At 41.4% G+C, this 14,345-nt stretch overlaps 1 protein-coding gene across 1 annotated transcript in view; it reads right to left on the reverse strand.

Annotated features, from left to right (window-relative positions):
• Nucleotides 1–1,573: 1,573 nt before the first annotated feature.
• SPOCK1 (SPARC (osteonectin), cwcv and kazal like domains proteoglycan 1) overlaps nt 1,574–14,345 on the reverse strand; it is a 49,432-nt gene continuing 36,660 nt past the window's right edge. The window contains exons 2-4 of the mRNA XM_010719082.2: nt 8,942–9,058; nt 2,281–2,502; nt 1,574–1,692 (exon numbers count right to left, since the gene is read on the reverse strand). Coding sequence (XP_010717384.1) covers nt 1,589–1,692; nt 2,281–2,455 — 279 coding nt within the window. The 5' untranslated portion in view covers nt 2,456–2,502; nt 8,942–9,058 and the 3' untranslated portion in view covers nt 1,574–1,588. The remainder of the gene's footprint in view (nt 1,693–2,280; nt 2,503–8,941; nt 9,059–14,345) is intronic.

Here is a 14,345-nt window from a genome sequence, read left to right on the forward strand (position 1 = left end):
ACAGCAGGAGCTGCAACTCTGAAACATCTTAATCTTTATGCAAACGTGCTATGAAAAGATGATGGAACAAAACCAGAGGCCCTGTGGCCTTTAGGAATATTCTTACTTTAAACCACACAATCCATGCTGGAATTGTTCGTGTTACCTGAACCTTGAACCCAAAGCACTAGCTTCTAGGAACAGCAAGGTTTGGCAAAGATGAAGTTTGCTCAGGGTCTGCTAACGAGTATCTAGAAACATCAGACCACAATCTGAGAGCAGCCTGAAGTCTGAAATTTGTTTCAGCAGAGTTGCTATGTGTGCTCTGTACCACAGCTTGAAAAATGCTGGTGAAAAACACAGTACTAAGGATGGCAGTGTGGGTCTGCGTCAAGCCAGGCTCTGTCTCCCGGGGTGAAATTCAGTTTGTCCTGTAAGCATAGGCTTCAACCCGTGCTGAGATGCCTCACGTGGCTTGACTCTATGTGCATGAATGTGCTGGGATAGAAGCTTCACTGAGATCCACTATGTAAACTCTACACTGTGTAATAATGCATTCTAGGAGATGAAATTGGTTACCTTAAAGTTACCCAGTTTGACCATCTGAATGTTTAGTGAGAATTCATTTCATCTAATTTTAAATATCTAGCAGAGCAGTGTAAGTTCTAAGATACATCAGTTCTGTAGTGCTAGAATGTGATGGAAAGTACAATGATGGTAGCAGGGTGGTAAAGTCTTGGCTACAGCAAATGAGGATGAGCCCAAACACAACAGCCCCAGACAAACAAACAAACAAACTGCTTACCTTTGGAAGGCCCCAGGTATGCAGGAATCTCTAAGGAGATACCTTCACCTCCACTGCTACCCCTTAAATGAGAGCTGGGAAGGGGTGGGTCCTGGCTCCACCCCTTCCAGTTGCTCAGCTGCATTGCATGCACCTGAGTTCCCCTGGGCTGGCCCTGCCTTCCCACCAGCTGCTCAATCACTGGTTCAGGCTGTGACTTAGCATTTCTGCTACAGGCTCCCAGTAGTTGGCAGAGAGGGGGACTGGCACAACCAGGAGCAGGATTCGATGATCCCTTCCAACTCAGGATATTCTATGGTTCTACCACACCTTAGAGCACGGATCATACTAGTGGGATACATTAGATGAGATGACGTAAGGTCCTATTCTCATAGACTTGATCTGAGTGTCATATACACAGAATACACTGAAATGCTTTTAAACATTAGACAGAACTGAGCCCCAGGGTATACACGTGTTGTGCCATGGCTGGAGGAAGCCACGAACCCACTGGTGATGAACTGTTGCCCCTTCAGTCAAAGATGGGAGGATGAGTATCAAGCAACCTCTGGCTTAGTGCTGCCCTACCAGCTGATGAGGGCAATATTAAGCTCTGCTCAGATGAGGTTTAATATTTCTGGTTGGCTGTAAATTAGTTCTGAACCTGTTGCCATGCTGACATCTGTTCTGTATGTTGCTATCTCATGATTTGTTTAATTTCATAGTGTCAGGACTAAACTCTGTAGAGCATATTCCTGATTCAAAACATTATTCTCTAATTGAAAAACCATTACTGCATATAAAGTTACAATAATCACAGAAGCTTTAATTAGTTGAGTAAATGAATGGCAAGTAATCGAACTTACCCAGCAGACTCTTCCCTCTACTGAGCTTTTGAATTCTATTCATTTCATTCTGGCAAGGAAGACCTAAAATATAATGTATGAGAATCAGTTTCCAGATGGTACAGGACAGAATCTAATGACTGGATTCACTGCTGACATGAAATGTAGACTATGGTACACCTGGGAATGAAAGAAGCCCATATGCTGGTACTGTACTGCAAAACAAATTTATGTCATTAGCTCTACTAATTAAAAAAAAGTAATTGCAACACACTGCGTCTGAGAAAAGAGTTTGAGGGCCAGTTTCAGTGTTAAACTGGTTTTCCTTTCTTTTCACCAAACTGACAAACTGCCAGGCCTTTAATTTTTATTTGCTAATAGACTAGTTTCTGCATTAATAAGGGAGTATGTTCTTGAGCTTTCTATTAGCAATAGAGCCTATTTCTAGACTGTTTGCTGGCACTTAGTACTGCTTTGTTTTAATCATCAGGGAATGTTAATATAGTTCATCTGTGACATTAAGCATTGTTACACAATGCCCTTTTACACCAGACCTAGAGACACCAGCTCTGTAATGCAACTGAATACCAATTACCCTACAAAGAGGTCAATCAATTTAAACTCTAGGAGACCCAAACAACTTCTCTTTGTACTGCAAATTGTACAACTTACCACCTGGCTTCTGGAAGCAGTAACACCACTCATTGTTGGAAAGCTTTCCATCTTTGAAGGAGTCACAGGAGTTGAAGAGAGGTTTGACGCACGGCTCGTACTTATCCAGATAAATGGCACTGATCTCTGAGGGATCCAGCAGCAGGTCGTAGTTCATGTCAAGTTTGTTGAACATCCAGCCTAAGGAGTCCTTACAGATTGGAAGGATGCTGGTGTCAAATCCTGTAAGAAAACAGGCAAATATCCCCAGCTGAATCCCAGCATGCTTGCAGCACAGTAATCACTGCTAAGTCGAAGCCATCCTAATTTTTTTTGGTTGGACTGTGAACATTAACCTGGCTTGGTCAAACCAGACCAAATTCTCAGACTGAATTCACTCTATTTTCCAGGCTGAGTCCAAATGCAACTTAAATCCTGTTTCCAAGATCTGTTCCTAGTTCCCTGATCAACTTATTTCCTAGTATGCTATCACCTTCCACCTCTCAGCCAAACTTTTGTCTCTTCAGAACCTTGCCTCTGGCAGTGGTCAACAACATGCTTTGACCTGAATTGTGAGCTGGTGTGGGGAGTTGGGGGGAAGAAGGGAGGAGGCATCTCCTTTGCCTGAACTCCTCTGAAGAATGGCTGTGCTTCACCTGGGAACTCCATAGAACTGTGTGAGATCTTGAACACCACGCCAGCACTATTTGTCCTTGCCTGCTCCAGGATTGTGCAGCAAAACAGGATTCTGCTCTTCCAGCACTTTGGAAACCATCATCATCATTCATTTTAATAGCCCAAAGCCTTAAAAGAAAGACTGCAACAGCAGCGGTACCACCGGAAGGCCAAGTCATGCATATGGATACCCACAATGTATATGAGATGCATGTGTCAGTATTTTGCAGTCTCCACAAAACCAGTGGCATTGCCTTCTTTCACAACCAAGACAGAGCATTATAAATCCATACTGTCACTGCATTTTTAATGCTTGGTGCAAACATGGATTAATTTCCAAATTATTTATGATGCAATAGAGTACATTAGTTATCTAGTGCTAGTAAATCTCAGAATAAGGATCTCAGTTTCAGCAAGGACATGCATACATTGGAGGGGGATTTATGTGCTCAGGGGGTACCTGAACCATGTGCTTGCACTGAACAGCATGCCTGAGCACCATTCATCCTGCTATGGACCACGTGAAGCAGCCCAATGGGCTTTTTCCTTTTGTTGCATCTTTCGTTGAACGAGGTCAAGCTTAGCCTTCTCTGCTGTAAGTGTCAAGTCCCATTTCTAGATGCTGCTTTGTTAACATGAAACCTAAGATGTTGCTGGAATCACGCTGACAGTTTGTCCAGGCTCTGCAGCCTACCTGCTATTTTTAAAGCATGAATCCAAAGGAGGGCAATGCTTTGTGCTGGAAGCTCTGTGTTTTGTATGCAACTGCAGCTGAAGGTTGTCAGTGACATGAAGAACAATCAGAAGGGTTAACTAATGGGAAGGTTTATGTCATTTATAATACATGTTTCTCAGAGAAAGGAAGAGGGTAACACCATTTCCTCGGGGCTAGAGGCAGTGCAGGCAGGGAAGAGAGAGATCATGCTGAACATTTCATCACATTTTTGTGCTGTTATCTCCTCTAATGTTATCTAATTGAGTTTGAGCACAGTGAAAAAGAAAAAGGCTGTACGACTAGGGGTAGGGAGGGAGCCTGCTTGCCTTGCTGAAGCAATTAGGACTGTTCACTTCAATTATTTAATTCATCGGAAGAAGACAAGTAGGATTTGGTCACTGTACAATCTCTTGTTGAGTGAAATGCCTTCAGAACCCTGACTTGGCCTTAACAGAGCTCAGAGGTGGTGGCTGATGCCTTGTGGGGGTGCGTACTGCACTCCACAGGACAGCTTGAAGGCAGCCAGACAAGGCATGATATTTAGTTGTGCGGTGGGACCACTACATGCTTAGGCTGGCCCCATTCAACAGCTTCCAGGAAAGAAACATACGGGTTCTGCTGGCTGTTTTTTTCCTGCGCAGATGCCCTCTCTGGTAACAGCCCTTGTGCCTTGTTGTGACACTTTGGTGAGTAGCTACAAGGTCTGCTGTGCAAGCAGCTCAACATGGCACATTTTGTCTAGCCCTGTGGCTCTCTGAAGGCCATCTCCTAACTGCTAAGGATCTAGGCAGGGAGAAGGAGATGCTGGCATGAACTTGCCCCCTTCAGTGTCTTTGGGTTACTTCTGCTCTCTGCTGGAAGTCTCAATTTGTGTGCACAACATGCACACAGGGATACCACCACTGTGCCCTCAGCACTGAGCTGTCGGAGCAGATCACTGGATGGTGAGTGATGTGAACGTGAAGCTGCTTTGTGACATATCATCAGGGCTTGAATGCAAGATACAATCATGAAAGGTCACTTACGAAGACAGTTAATTACATTAGATGAAGAGGTTTTGATTGTAATTTCCTGTAAACAAGGGAGCTTTCACTCCTGCCACCAGAGTTCCAGATGAGGTTTATTAAGAGGCTGTGCTATTAAGCAGTGCTGTATATTAGGCAGTGTGGGTTGGAAGTCTTTAAATATTACAGCAGTAGGTGCAATAGAGAACCCTCAGCTAGTGGGTTATTATCAGTGAAAAGGCCAATTCTTTAATTGTCCTTCAGCGTGTGGCTGAAGGTGAATAGCAGTGTCTACCACCACTTCACACTGTCTCCTGGTAAAAGCTACTATCCATGAACTGCTAGGAGTCGTAGAACACACCTCTCAACAAATATGATGCAATATGTGGGATGAAATAAACCACATACTGTAATGCTGTAGTCAGTTGAGTGCTCAGTTAGCAGGCTGGAATTTTACCACTGCAGACCTGACCTATCAGCAGCCTCAGTGAGATCTTTTCTGTGCATCAGCTCAGCACCACACTTCCTATGCTGAGAAGCAAGAGGATGGAGAAGGCTTCATATCCCTGCTGTTGGCAGAGGCTGTCAATACAGATGCCAATTAGTGTCGGTTGTGGTGGCTGCCCTCATCTGGACACCTGGTCAGTGGGTAACCATTGAAACCACTGCACCTCCCATTCTGACTGACAGCTGTACAGCATCCTAACAACCTTCAGACACTGCAGTTCTGGAGTGAATTCACACTAGTGACCTACATGTGAAAGTCTCAATGTCCCATTAACACCTACAATGCTCCACCTTCTCTGCATTAAAGTGAAATTAAAAAAATATCTTTAAGGGAAAATCATAATTAAAAATAAACACACCTTATGGCACATAAAATTATTTTCCCTCTTCAAGCATTGACTTACATGAGCCAGATTTATTTTATTAAAGTATACTAGACTTAAACTAGCAGGGGAATAATTAACCTAATTTCCCCTATCACTTAAAATAAAGGAAGGAGGAGAAGAAACATTCCCCAGAAAAGATCCTTTATATTGCATAGATCTCTAGAACAAGAAAAACAACTCCCACTCCAACTAAAGAAACTATCAGTTATAGCTTGGAAACGTTATGAATTATCAACAGGCTCAGGAGCAATTTGAACCTGATCTTAGTACCTAATTAGTTTTATTATTTCTTGTTTCAAAGCATGTCCCTGAGTTGCTGATATTACTTATTGAAGAGATTTCAATTGCACAAAGACTGTGGAAGACAGAGCTCCCTGACTGCAGTGCTTTGTTGGGATCTCGCAGGTAGCACGTTGAATGGAGGCTGGAGATTTGAAGCACAAAAAAAACAAACAACAAAACAAAACAAAAAACCAAACAAAAAAAACCAAGCACTTTTTTCTTCACCTAGGGGTGAAATTAATACACTCGAAGAGCTTATTTACACTCACAGTAACATCTTGAAAATGTAATGCAGCATAGAGAGATCTCTGCTGGAGTACCTCCTCTAGACAGCTGATGTGTCCGAGGCATCTTCGTCATCACATCCCACCATCTGTTCTCTTACTGCCACGGGGGCATTCCCAAAATGGATTACTTTGAGGGTGTATGGATATGCCTTTAACACTCTACAAACACAACCAAACCAGTTTGGTTTAATGAAGACATCAGCCTGGTGAGGAAGGGAGGACATGCAGAGCAGTAAAAAAAAACCAAAAAAAACAACGACAATGTGTGTGTGTCCTGTTTGCCATGATTCACATGGATGTATTTTTCAGTTTGGATATATGAACTCCATTTTGAATTTTAAGCCCTATTTAAGATGTCTTTCATTCTTAACAAATGTTTGAAACTGATGTTAGAAGAAGGCAGATCCTGCTGTCTGTACTCTGTGTCTATTTTCTGGGCTTCTGGAGAGAACTGAAGCAAATTTGGCACATGCAGACCCATTCAAGGAAACTACTGCAATCTCTTTAAAAGAAAAATAAGCCTAAGTTTTGTAGTATTTAGAGATGATTTGGGCATCTTAACTCAGAAAGTTTCTTGTGCTTTTTTTTCCTCCAATTGACACCATGAAAATAAGAAAACGTGCTGAACTAAGTCAACAGTCTGAAAATGAACATTGTTGAAATCAAGCGTTTAAGATCATTAATGCAGCCTTTCATATCAAGGCTGCCAGGAATAAAACTGAACTAAAAAGAGATAACAGCTCCTCTGTGAATCACAGCAAACACTGTGGAATTGCCAGGAAAGTTTCTTACTGAAATTGTTTCAGCAAAAAACCCACCACCTTTAGGGATGGAGCTTATCTTTGGCCTTTGGTAAGCTGCTTCTGAGCAGCTCAGGGGTCATCTGCATGAGAAGCAGCCTTTTGAAAAGTCTGATGAAACAGGACTTCATGTGCTTCTGGGCATGAAGTACTCTAAAAAAAGTTTGCTATCTCTGGGGTTTTCTGTTGTTGGGGTCTGAAGGGGATTCGCATCTTGAAGCTGTAATTGCCTGCACATCCAGTTGTCTTTGTGCTATGGTTCAGCTTCCTTTACATAAGAATGTTTAAGAAATATGTAGGACCTGCTTCTAAGACACTGACTTTAAGTATTATTCTAAGTAAGGAACTGATGAAAAAGTTTACACAGACTGTTGCTTATTTTCTCACCTACTTTTAAGATTCAGTTATGTGACATTAATGAGGTTTGCTTACAGTTCTGAGCAGTATAGCCTGGGGTGAATTCTGTCTTTTTAGGAAGAGCAGTTTCTTTCTACTCTTTAATGCTATAACACGATGGATAGTAAAGCAATAATAGCAGGGTGGCACAATCCTAGGCTGCAGCAAATGAGCATAAGCTCCAATGTAGTAACCATAGACACAGAAACAAAAGAAAAAAACCTTCTTACCTTTGGAAGACCTCATGTACACAAGAATCTCCAAGGAGATACCTTCACCTCCACTGCCAACCCTTAAATGAGGGCTGGGAAGGGGTGAATCCTGGCTCCACCCCTTCTGGGCACTGCATGCACCTGAGCTCCCTTGGGCTGGCCCTACCATCCCACCAGGTGCTCTATCACTGCTTCAGGCCATGGCTGAGCATTTCTGCTATGCACACAAACTCAAAAGTAGCACAAGAGTGCAAGTGCAGACACAGACCAACAGTAAATGCTTATCCCAGTGTGCTGGGTCAGGTCTACTGCACGTTCAGCCCCTCTCACACTACTGTACAACTAAGTGCAAGGGTCAGAAGACAGTAAAAGGAGCAGTTGACCAAATTCTTGAAATTATGTGTGTGTGGACCCCAGCTTTAAGAAGCTCACCCCAGAGAAGGAGGGCAGTTAGCTGAAGGTGAGTCACACAGACAGATAAAACCTGAGCATCCTACTTTGTAACCCAGGGCCCCTGTGATTTGGGACAGGCTGTTTAAAAGGATTAATGAGTCCTCACAGAAAATAAATTCACATCTGCTCTCTGATGAAGATGACCTCTTTTGCTGCTGTTATCTGAATCTTTCCTTTCCCTGGTGGGTAAATGACATCAAAATCAGTCATGTTGGCTTAACCCACAGAGAGTAAATGTCCTCTAAACTGTTCATTTTCTTCATTTCTTAAAAAAAAATATCATAAAAGGAGGCAAAGATGCTGTTACTATATACCTGGGACACACCAGATTCCAGCTTTCCACACCATTTAGCTATTCCATCTCTGTGGTTACTATCTGGATATTGTTATTTTTCTTTTTCTTCCACAAGGCATTAGCAAGAAATTGTAAAATAAAATCTGAAGTGGGTCCTTCTCAGCTTTAGCATAGTCTTCTGTTTGCTTGTGTGCTGTATTTTTGGCACATGTCCTCTGGGGACAAGCAGAGACCACTGTCCATCCCCAAGAAGTGTCTGGGGACAGCCAAAATGATTTGAAGGGTCATGGGGTTTTCTGTACAGACACAAACTATATAATGCCAGCTAACCTCAGGGCTTGAGAAAGTCCCTTTGCAGCTTTATTTACCAGTATAGGTACAACCTCGGTAGACTTTGGACCCAGTTATTTGCCTGGCTAACTTGTGCAGGTCTCTCTGTCTCTGACTGCCAATTTTTAGAGTACTCAGGGCCAGAGAGAGAGCACAAAATGACTGCAGCTCCTTCAGACAACAGGGCAGCTATTTATTTGCAGGATCAGCTCCCCTGTGAAACTGCTCACTTGCTGGCACCTGCCTGACGTGACATTGTGGCACCAGCAGCTGTGATCAGCTCTCCCAGGCTGGTAAGCTGCCTGCAACATCAGTGTTAACTGGAAAGGTGATTTCTTACTGCCTTGTGCTGTTTCCGAGCTTGTTGGCTTGATGACACGGTTTGCATCCTCATGAAGAGCACCGAACCAGTCTTTGAGTCGCGAAGCAAGACTCCTCAATTCCTTGTCAGTGCAAGCTGGAAAAAGAACAAATCAGACTGAGTCAAGAGAAACAGCGGAGAAACTCTCACCAGACATTCTGATGGAAAAATATTATTTAATTATGGTTGTAAACTCCTTCTGTGAGCCCTGAAGTAAAAGAGAAGGTTGGGAGAAAGGACGCAAGTTAAAAAGAAAATGGAAATTGTAATGAATTAAAAGTTTTACTCGAGTTTGTCCTCCGTAGCTGACATGATTTGCGATGGGAGCGGTGACGTGAGCTATCCGCAGGTTTTCCATCAGAGCGATGTGACTGTTTAACTTAAATGTTTCCACCTTTTAGGATTTCAGAGAAAAATATCAGCCAGACAGATGGGGAGGAGGGACGTTCTTGCTGAGACATCCCACTTGAACAAGATGCTCGGAATAATTTATAACCACATTTGACTTAGTATAGTGCTATTATCACAGCTATAGGGAATACATTTATTTCTTTATATACATATAAAAGAAAGCTGTCACGCTGCTCTAGCTCTACTGCAAATGGGACTTTGCTCCCTCTGAAGGCTGTCAGTTCCATTTTCTTAGCTGGGTAAAACAGCTCTTTTCCTTTTTTTACTGAGAAATATCTATTTTTTATTTCCAGAATGTTTTGCCAAGAGATTAATGTCCATCCAGAGCAAATATTTTTAAGGAAGAAAGCTGCATTAGTCACCAGGTTCTGTCAGAAAAAAATACTCTTGTTTTTGTGTCATATTTAGTGTTTAAAATTTACATGCTCGGGCAATTCTATTATTCCTGCTGTGCAGTACAAAGCAAGATTTTATGCCATGGAGACAGATATCCTTCACAGGGCAAGCCACAATATGCCTTCTCCAAATCACTGCACCTCATAATATTCCTCCTTCCACCTTCCTGGGGATCGGCTGAGTCCCACACTTGTCATCTCACGTGAAACTCACTGCTCCAATGATGGCCATGAATGTACCAAAATCTCATGGCTGCGGTAAGTCTGTTCTTTTGGGGTCAGAAATAACAGATACCAACACTTCTGTTAATGTGCGGCAGACAATAAATTTCTTTAAAGACTGCAAAAATTTAATGCCAAGTTCAGTTAAGTTTCTTCACAGGAATTTCATGTCCTCCATTGTACTTTCTTCTGCATGTGAAAGTATTATTTCCCATTTTTTTAAATTAATTTTAATGCTACCATGCACGGTTGGAAAGATCCTACCTTTCCACTTCACCATCCTATTCTATTCATTGCATTTGCATATTTTCAGAAGTCTTTAATCATTCCCAGTTTGTTTTGGGACACAAAATTGAAAACACTTCATTCAGAGGGCATCAGTTTGACATCAGGCCCAGACTCTGTCTGGATATCAACGAATGAGCACTGGAGTATTTATTTCTGGTGGTAAAGCCCTTTGGTTATCAGGCACTGAGGAAGCAGAGCTCTAAGGAACCCCAGATCTAAGATCCTCCTATATAAATTTGCATCAGCTTGAGTTATAAAGCATTTTTAAGAACGCTCTTTGTGAAAAATACAGTATAAAAGTGTACTATTTTACTATTAATAGAAGTTTCAAGTAACATTTCTCAGATGAGAAGAATAGGGTTGTAGGCGGAATAGATGCGATAATGAGTCCCTTGCTATTTGAAGATCTTTAAGGAAGAATATGTAGGTTGCGGACAATATGGATATTGGCATGACTTGAGGCACTGATTAAAAAATCTGGGATGAAGAGAAACTCCAAGGGAAGAAGCTCTTCATAGCTCTGCTCCGGCAACTGAAGTCTGTCCAGTCAACTGTCAACACCCATTTTAAAATCTACTGCTGTGAGAAAGACACAGTGCAAGCATATGCAAATACACATTTCCACTGCTGTGTGTATTTTCTTTGAGATAACAGAATTTGGCTTCAATTCATTCTCTGCACCTTTCAAATGGGGAAAAACACCAGACTTTATCCTTGTTAATGACATCACTGACAGCTCTGCCTTACCAGCCTGCTGCCATCACGTCCTCACGTAGTGCTAATTCTCATCCCTCACTGCTGATGTGCTTTGATGACATCTGTTGCGTAGCCCATGGCTTTGACTACGAGGAGCAGCCGGATCTGTCACTTCTCTGAGCAAAGGCAACGTGAATGAGTGAGGAGGATGCATGTGCTGCTGGATCCAACCAAATCCCTCGGATCTGAATCTGCAGCCACTATGAATCATTCTAAATCATGGAGTGATTTAACAGCAAGCACTGAAAGTGCAGATTTATTCCCAAGGGTGAAGCAATTGTTCCAGTAGTTATTTGTTCCTAACAAACTGAAAGCATTGTTGCTAAATACCTATTTTCATCAAGCAGAAAACATTAATGTGACCTGATGGAAAACCATTAGCATGCTGTAAAGGTTTGGGTTTTTATAGGTATGCTTCCATTATGGACTTTTTCAGCACTGCAGATACTAATCTATACACATTGGTTGTGAAAATTAACAATATAATATTTAATTTCATTCTTTCAGGGAGGGACTGAAGTGCTCAGTGCCACAAATCAACATTAAAGCTGAACTTGTAGAAGCGTAAGATTAAATCAATACGGAATGTTCTCTCACACCCATTTTTACTCCAGCCTAGCAATACAATACAGTAAACTCTCCAGCCATTTACAAAACAAGCCTTATAATTCATAGTGTAGGTAATTCTAAGCAAAACTTGATGGTGAGGAAGTACATTACTGCTTTAGTATCTGGATTGCTGCCATAATATTCTGGTACTCATGACAAGCAAGAAGTCTATGATGTGGTTCAGAAAAGAAGTTACAGTGATACATTACTCCGTGCCTCAGAATAAGCAAGCTATGCAACCAGCCTCACAGAGTGTATAACTTGTTTTATATCATTTCATTTCTCTGCTATCAGTCATCTCTCCAGCATGAATCTGTTGCCTTATCATTACCATTGCTATCGGTGTCATCATTCATACAGGTAGTACAAAATTTTTACCAATTAAATGAGGACAGACTGGCCATTTGGGTTCATATTATTGTTTTACAATACTAAATAGTCTCACAGGTAAAGACTGAGAAGCGAATTTCCTATTCCTTGGATGCCAATATGCAGCCTGTCAATATTCCCTGGGAGCTGGCCTACATTCTGTAGTGTAGAAGAAAGAAAACTGCAAATGCAGAGAAATTTTCAACAGAAAGAAAATAAAAACTTAGTAAAAGGCATATTTAGCTACAGAGGTTACTGCCCTTTCTATGCAAAAGAAAACTGACCTGGTGGCAGAATTCAGCTTAGAGAACATATCACTAATTCTGAGGCTCCTTCTTTAAGGAATGCAAAGGTTCCTAATATGGAGCATGTGAATAAGGAATGGAAAATGCTGCAAGAGAGCCCATTGTAACCCAAAGCCTGAAATTTCAGACATGGCTTACCCTGGGCAGCAAGAGAGAGTAGATGCATCAATAGAAACAGGCCTTGATTGTTGCTTGGCTCAGAAGCAGAAAAATAGGAGTTGTATTCGTAAGACATATTAGTTGTAACAAGCAGTTCAGTCATTTGTGCTGCAAGCCTGGAGGACAAGTCCATTTAGCTTTGATTAAAACGTGTATTGTGAAATACAGCACAAACCAGCATGACATTGTCCAATGCTGATATTATATTCCTCTGGTTAGAAACAGGACAGACACAGTTTCAATAATTCAGAAGAAAAGTCTTGCTTTTGCGTTTTTGAAGACTATCTAAAATGACAGCCAGGTGCAAAGTAACATGGCAAAATGCATAGAGTTTAAAACACTGTAATAACACTATTTTAAAAGATTTGATATAGGTGTATAACAGTGCAGTGTTGACAGAAAATAATGGTCATCTCTTATACTATTTTTTATATTATCTTTGTAAAACAGTATAGAAAATGTAGCAATTTTAATTATGCTTTCTCTGACATCTCTACATTTTCTCTCTACTATGTAAGTCAACAACTTATTTAATCCATCTGTAATGGGTTCTAAATGTGTTTGGATTATTGGAGCAAGCTTTAAAACTGAAGTAAGAAAAGATTGTGTCAGCTTTCATGCATCAGAATGGCTGTGCTCCCAGTCATGCAAAATACGTAGAGTAGCAACTGCTGCTGCAGGACCTGATTTGAAAGCAAACATTGAGATAAATGCTGCGCCGTGCTAACACTCCACTCCAAATGTGGTACACACACATGCATATAACATTCACTCATGTATGTGACCTGTAGATGACTCTGAGGGTTTTATCTGAGGTGTTCTGGTGATGCAATTGTGGCAATAATGACCTTCACAAATATTTCACCATTCTTCATTAGAAGAGGGAATGCTCTAATTTGCTTCTTTCGCTGAGCCCTCCAGGCAACTTCTTATAATAACAAAAAATGAAGTACTATGACAACAATATTCATAAAGTAGAAGGGAACAGATTATTTACTATAAGAAACAGCACTGCACTCTGAACGTGCCTTGATGGTTAAAAAAATGAAGGTCTTTTATTTAAAATTTCTCCTATGATCATCAATGCTCCATGACAAAGTTCTAGGTGGGTATATTTGTCGTACTGCGTTTTTGGCATTCTGTGGCCATTCTTCCACAGGGATGACACCTATGCTGATAACCACCTCTGATCCTTCTGTCACTTGCTTTGCCTCATCTTATAAATAAAGCAGCAGATGCCAAGATCCTGCAGTTCCAACTTTGAGATGATTACAGGAGCAGCTGAGTTATTGTGAAGACGAAATAGGCTTTGATCGGAAGCTCCCTTAAAACAGTACATTTAAAACACAAGGCTCAGCTAGAACTGTATAAACAAAGATTGAGAGCTACAAAGCTCGCTCTCTAAAGCTGCAGGCAAAGTGTACATCTGTTTTCATAGTACTTAATGCTAGTTCCTTTTGTGCTTGCATTAATTGTGAAAACCCTGGGAAGTTCATCTTTGTTAGGTGCTTAGGAAGCTTGGAGGTTCATTTTAAATACACCCAAAGTTACTGGTACTGGGGGTCACTCAGAACTGGTCAGGAAGACGTGTGGGAGCTGTCTCCTTCCTGAGATTTTGGCCATGTCAGCTACTAAAATATCATCACCCGCATGGTTCTCAGCTTCCCAGGTTCCACCTGATAGCTCATCTTAATGTCCTCATTCAAATTCTGCTATGAATTTATGAATAGACAGAATTATATCCACTTAAAAAAAAAAAAAACAAAAACCTGTCTACTTGGAATGACTTTTCCAGAAGTTCATGCTGTGCTTTGAGTGATAAAGTCAGTAGGCATCATCTCTCCTTATGCCTCCCTTCCTTCCACCCCA

The sequence above is a fragment of the Meleagris gallopavo genome, chromosome 15, assembly GCF_000146605.3.
Source record: "Meleagris gallopavo isolate NT-WF06-2002-E0010 breed Aviagen turkey brand Nicholas breeding stock chromosome 15, Turkey_5.1, whole genome shotgun sequence".
Lineage (NCBI taxonomy): Eukaryota > Metazoa > Chordata > Aves > Galliformes > Phasianidae > Meleagris > Meleagris gallopavo.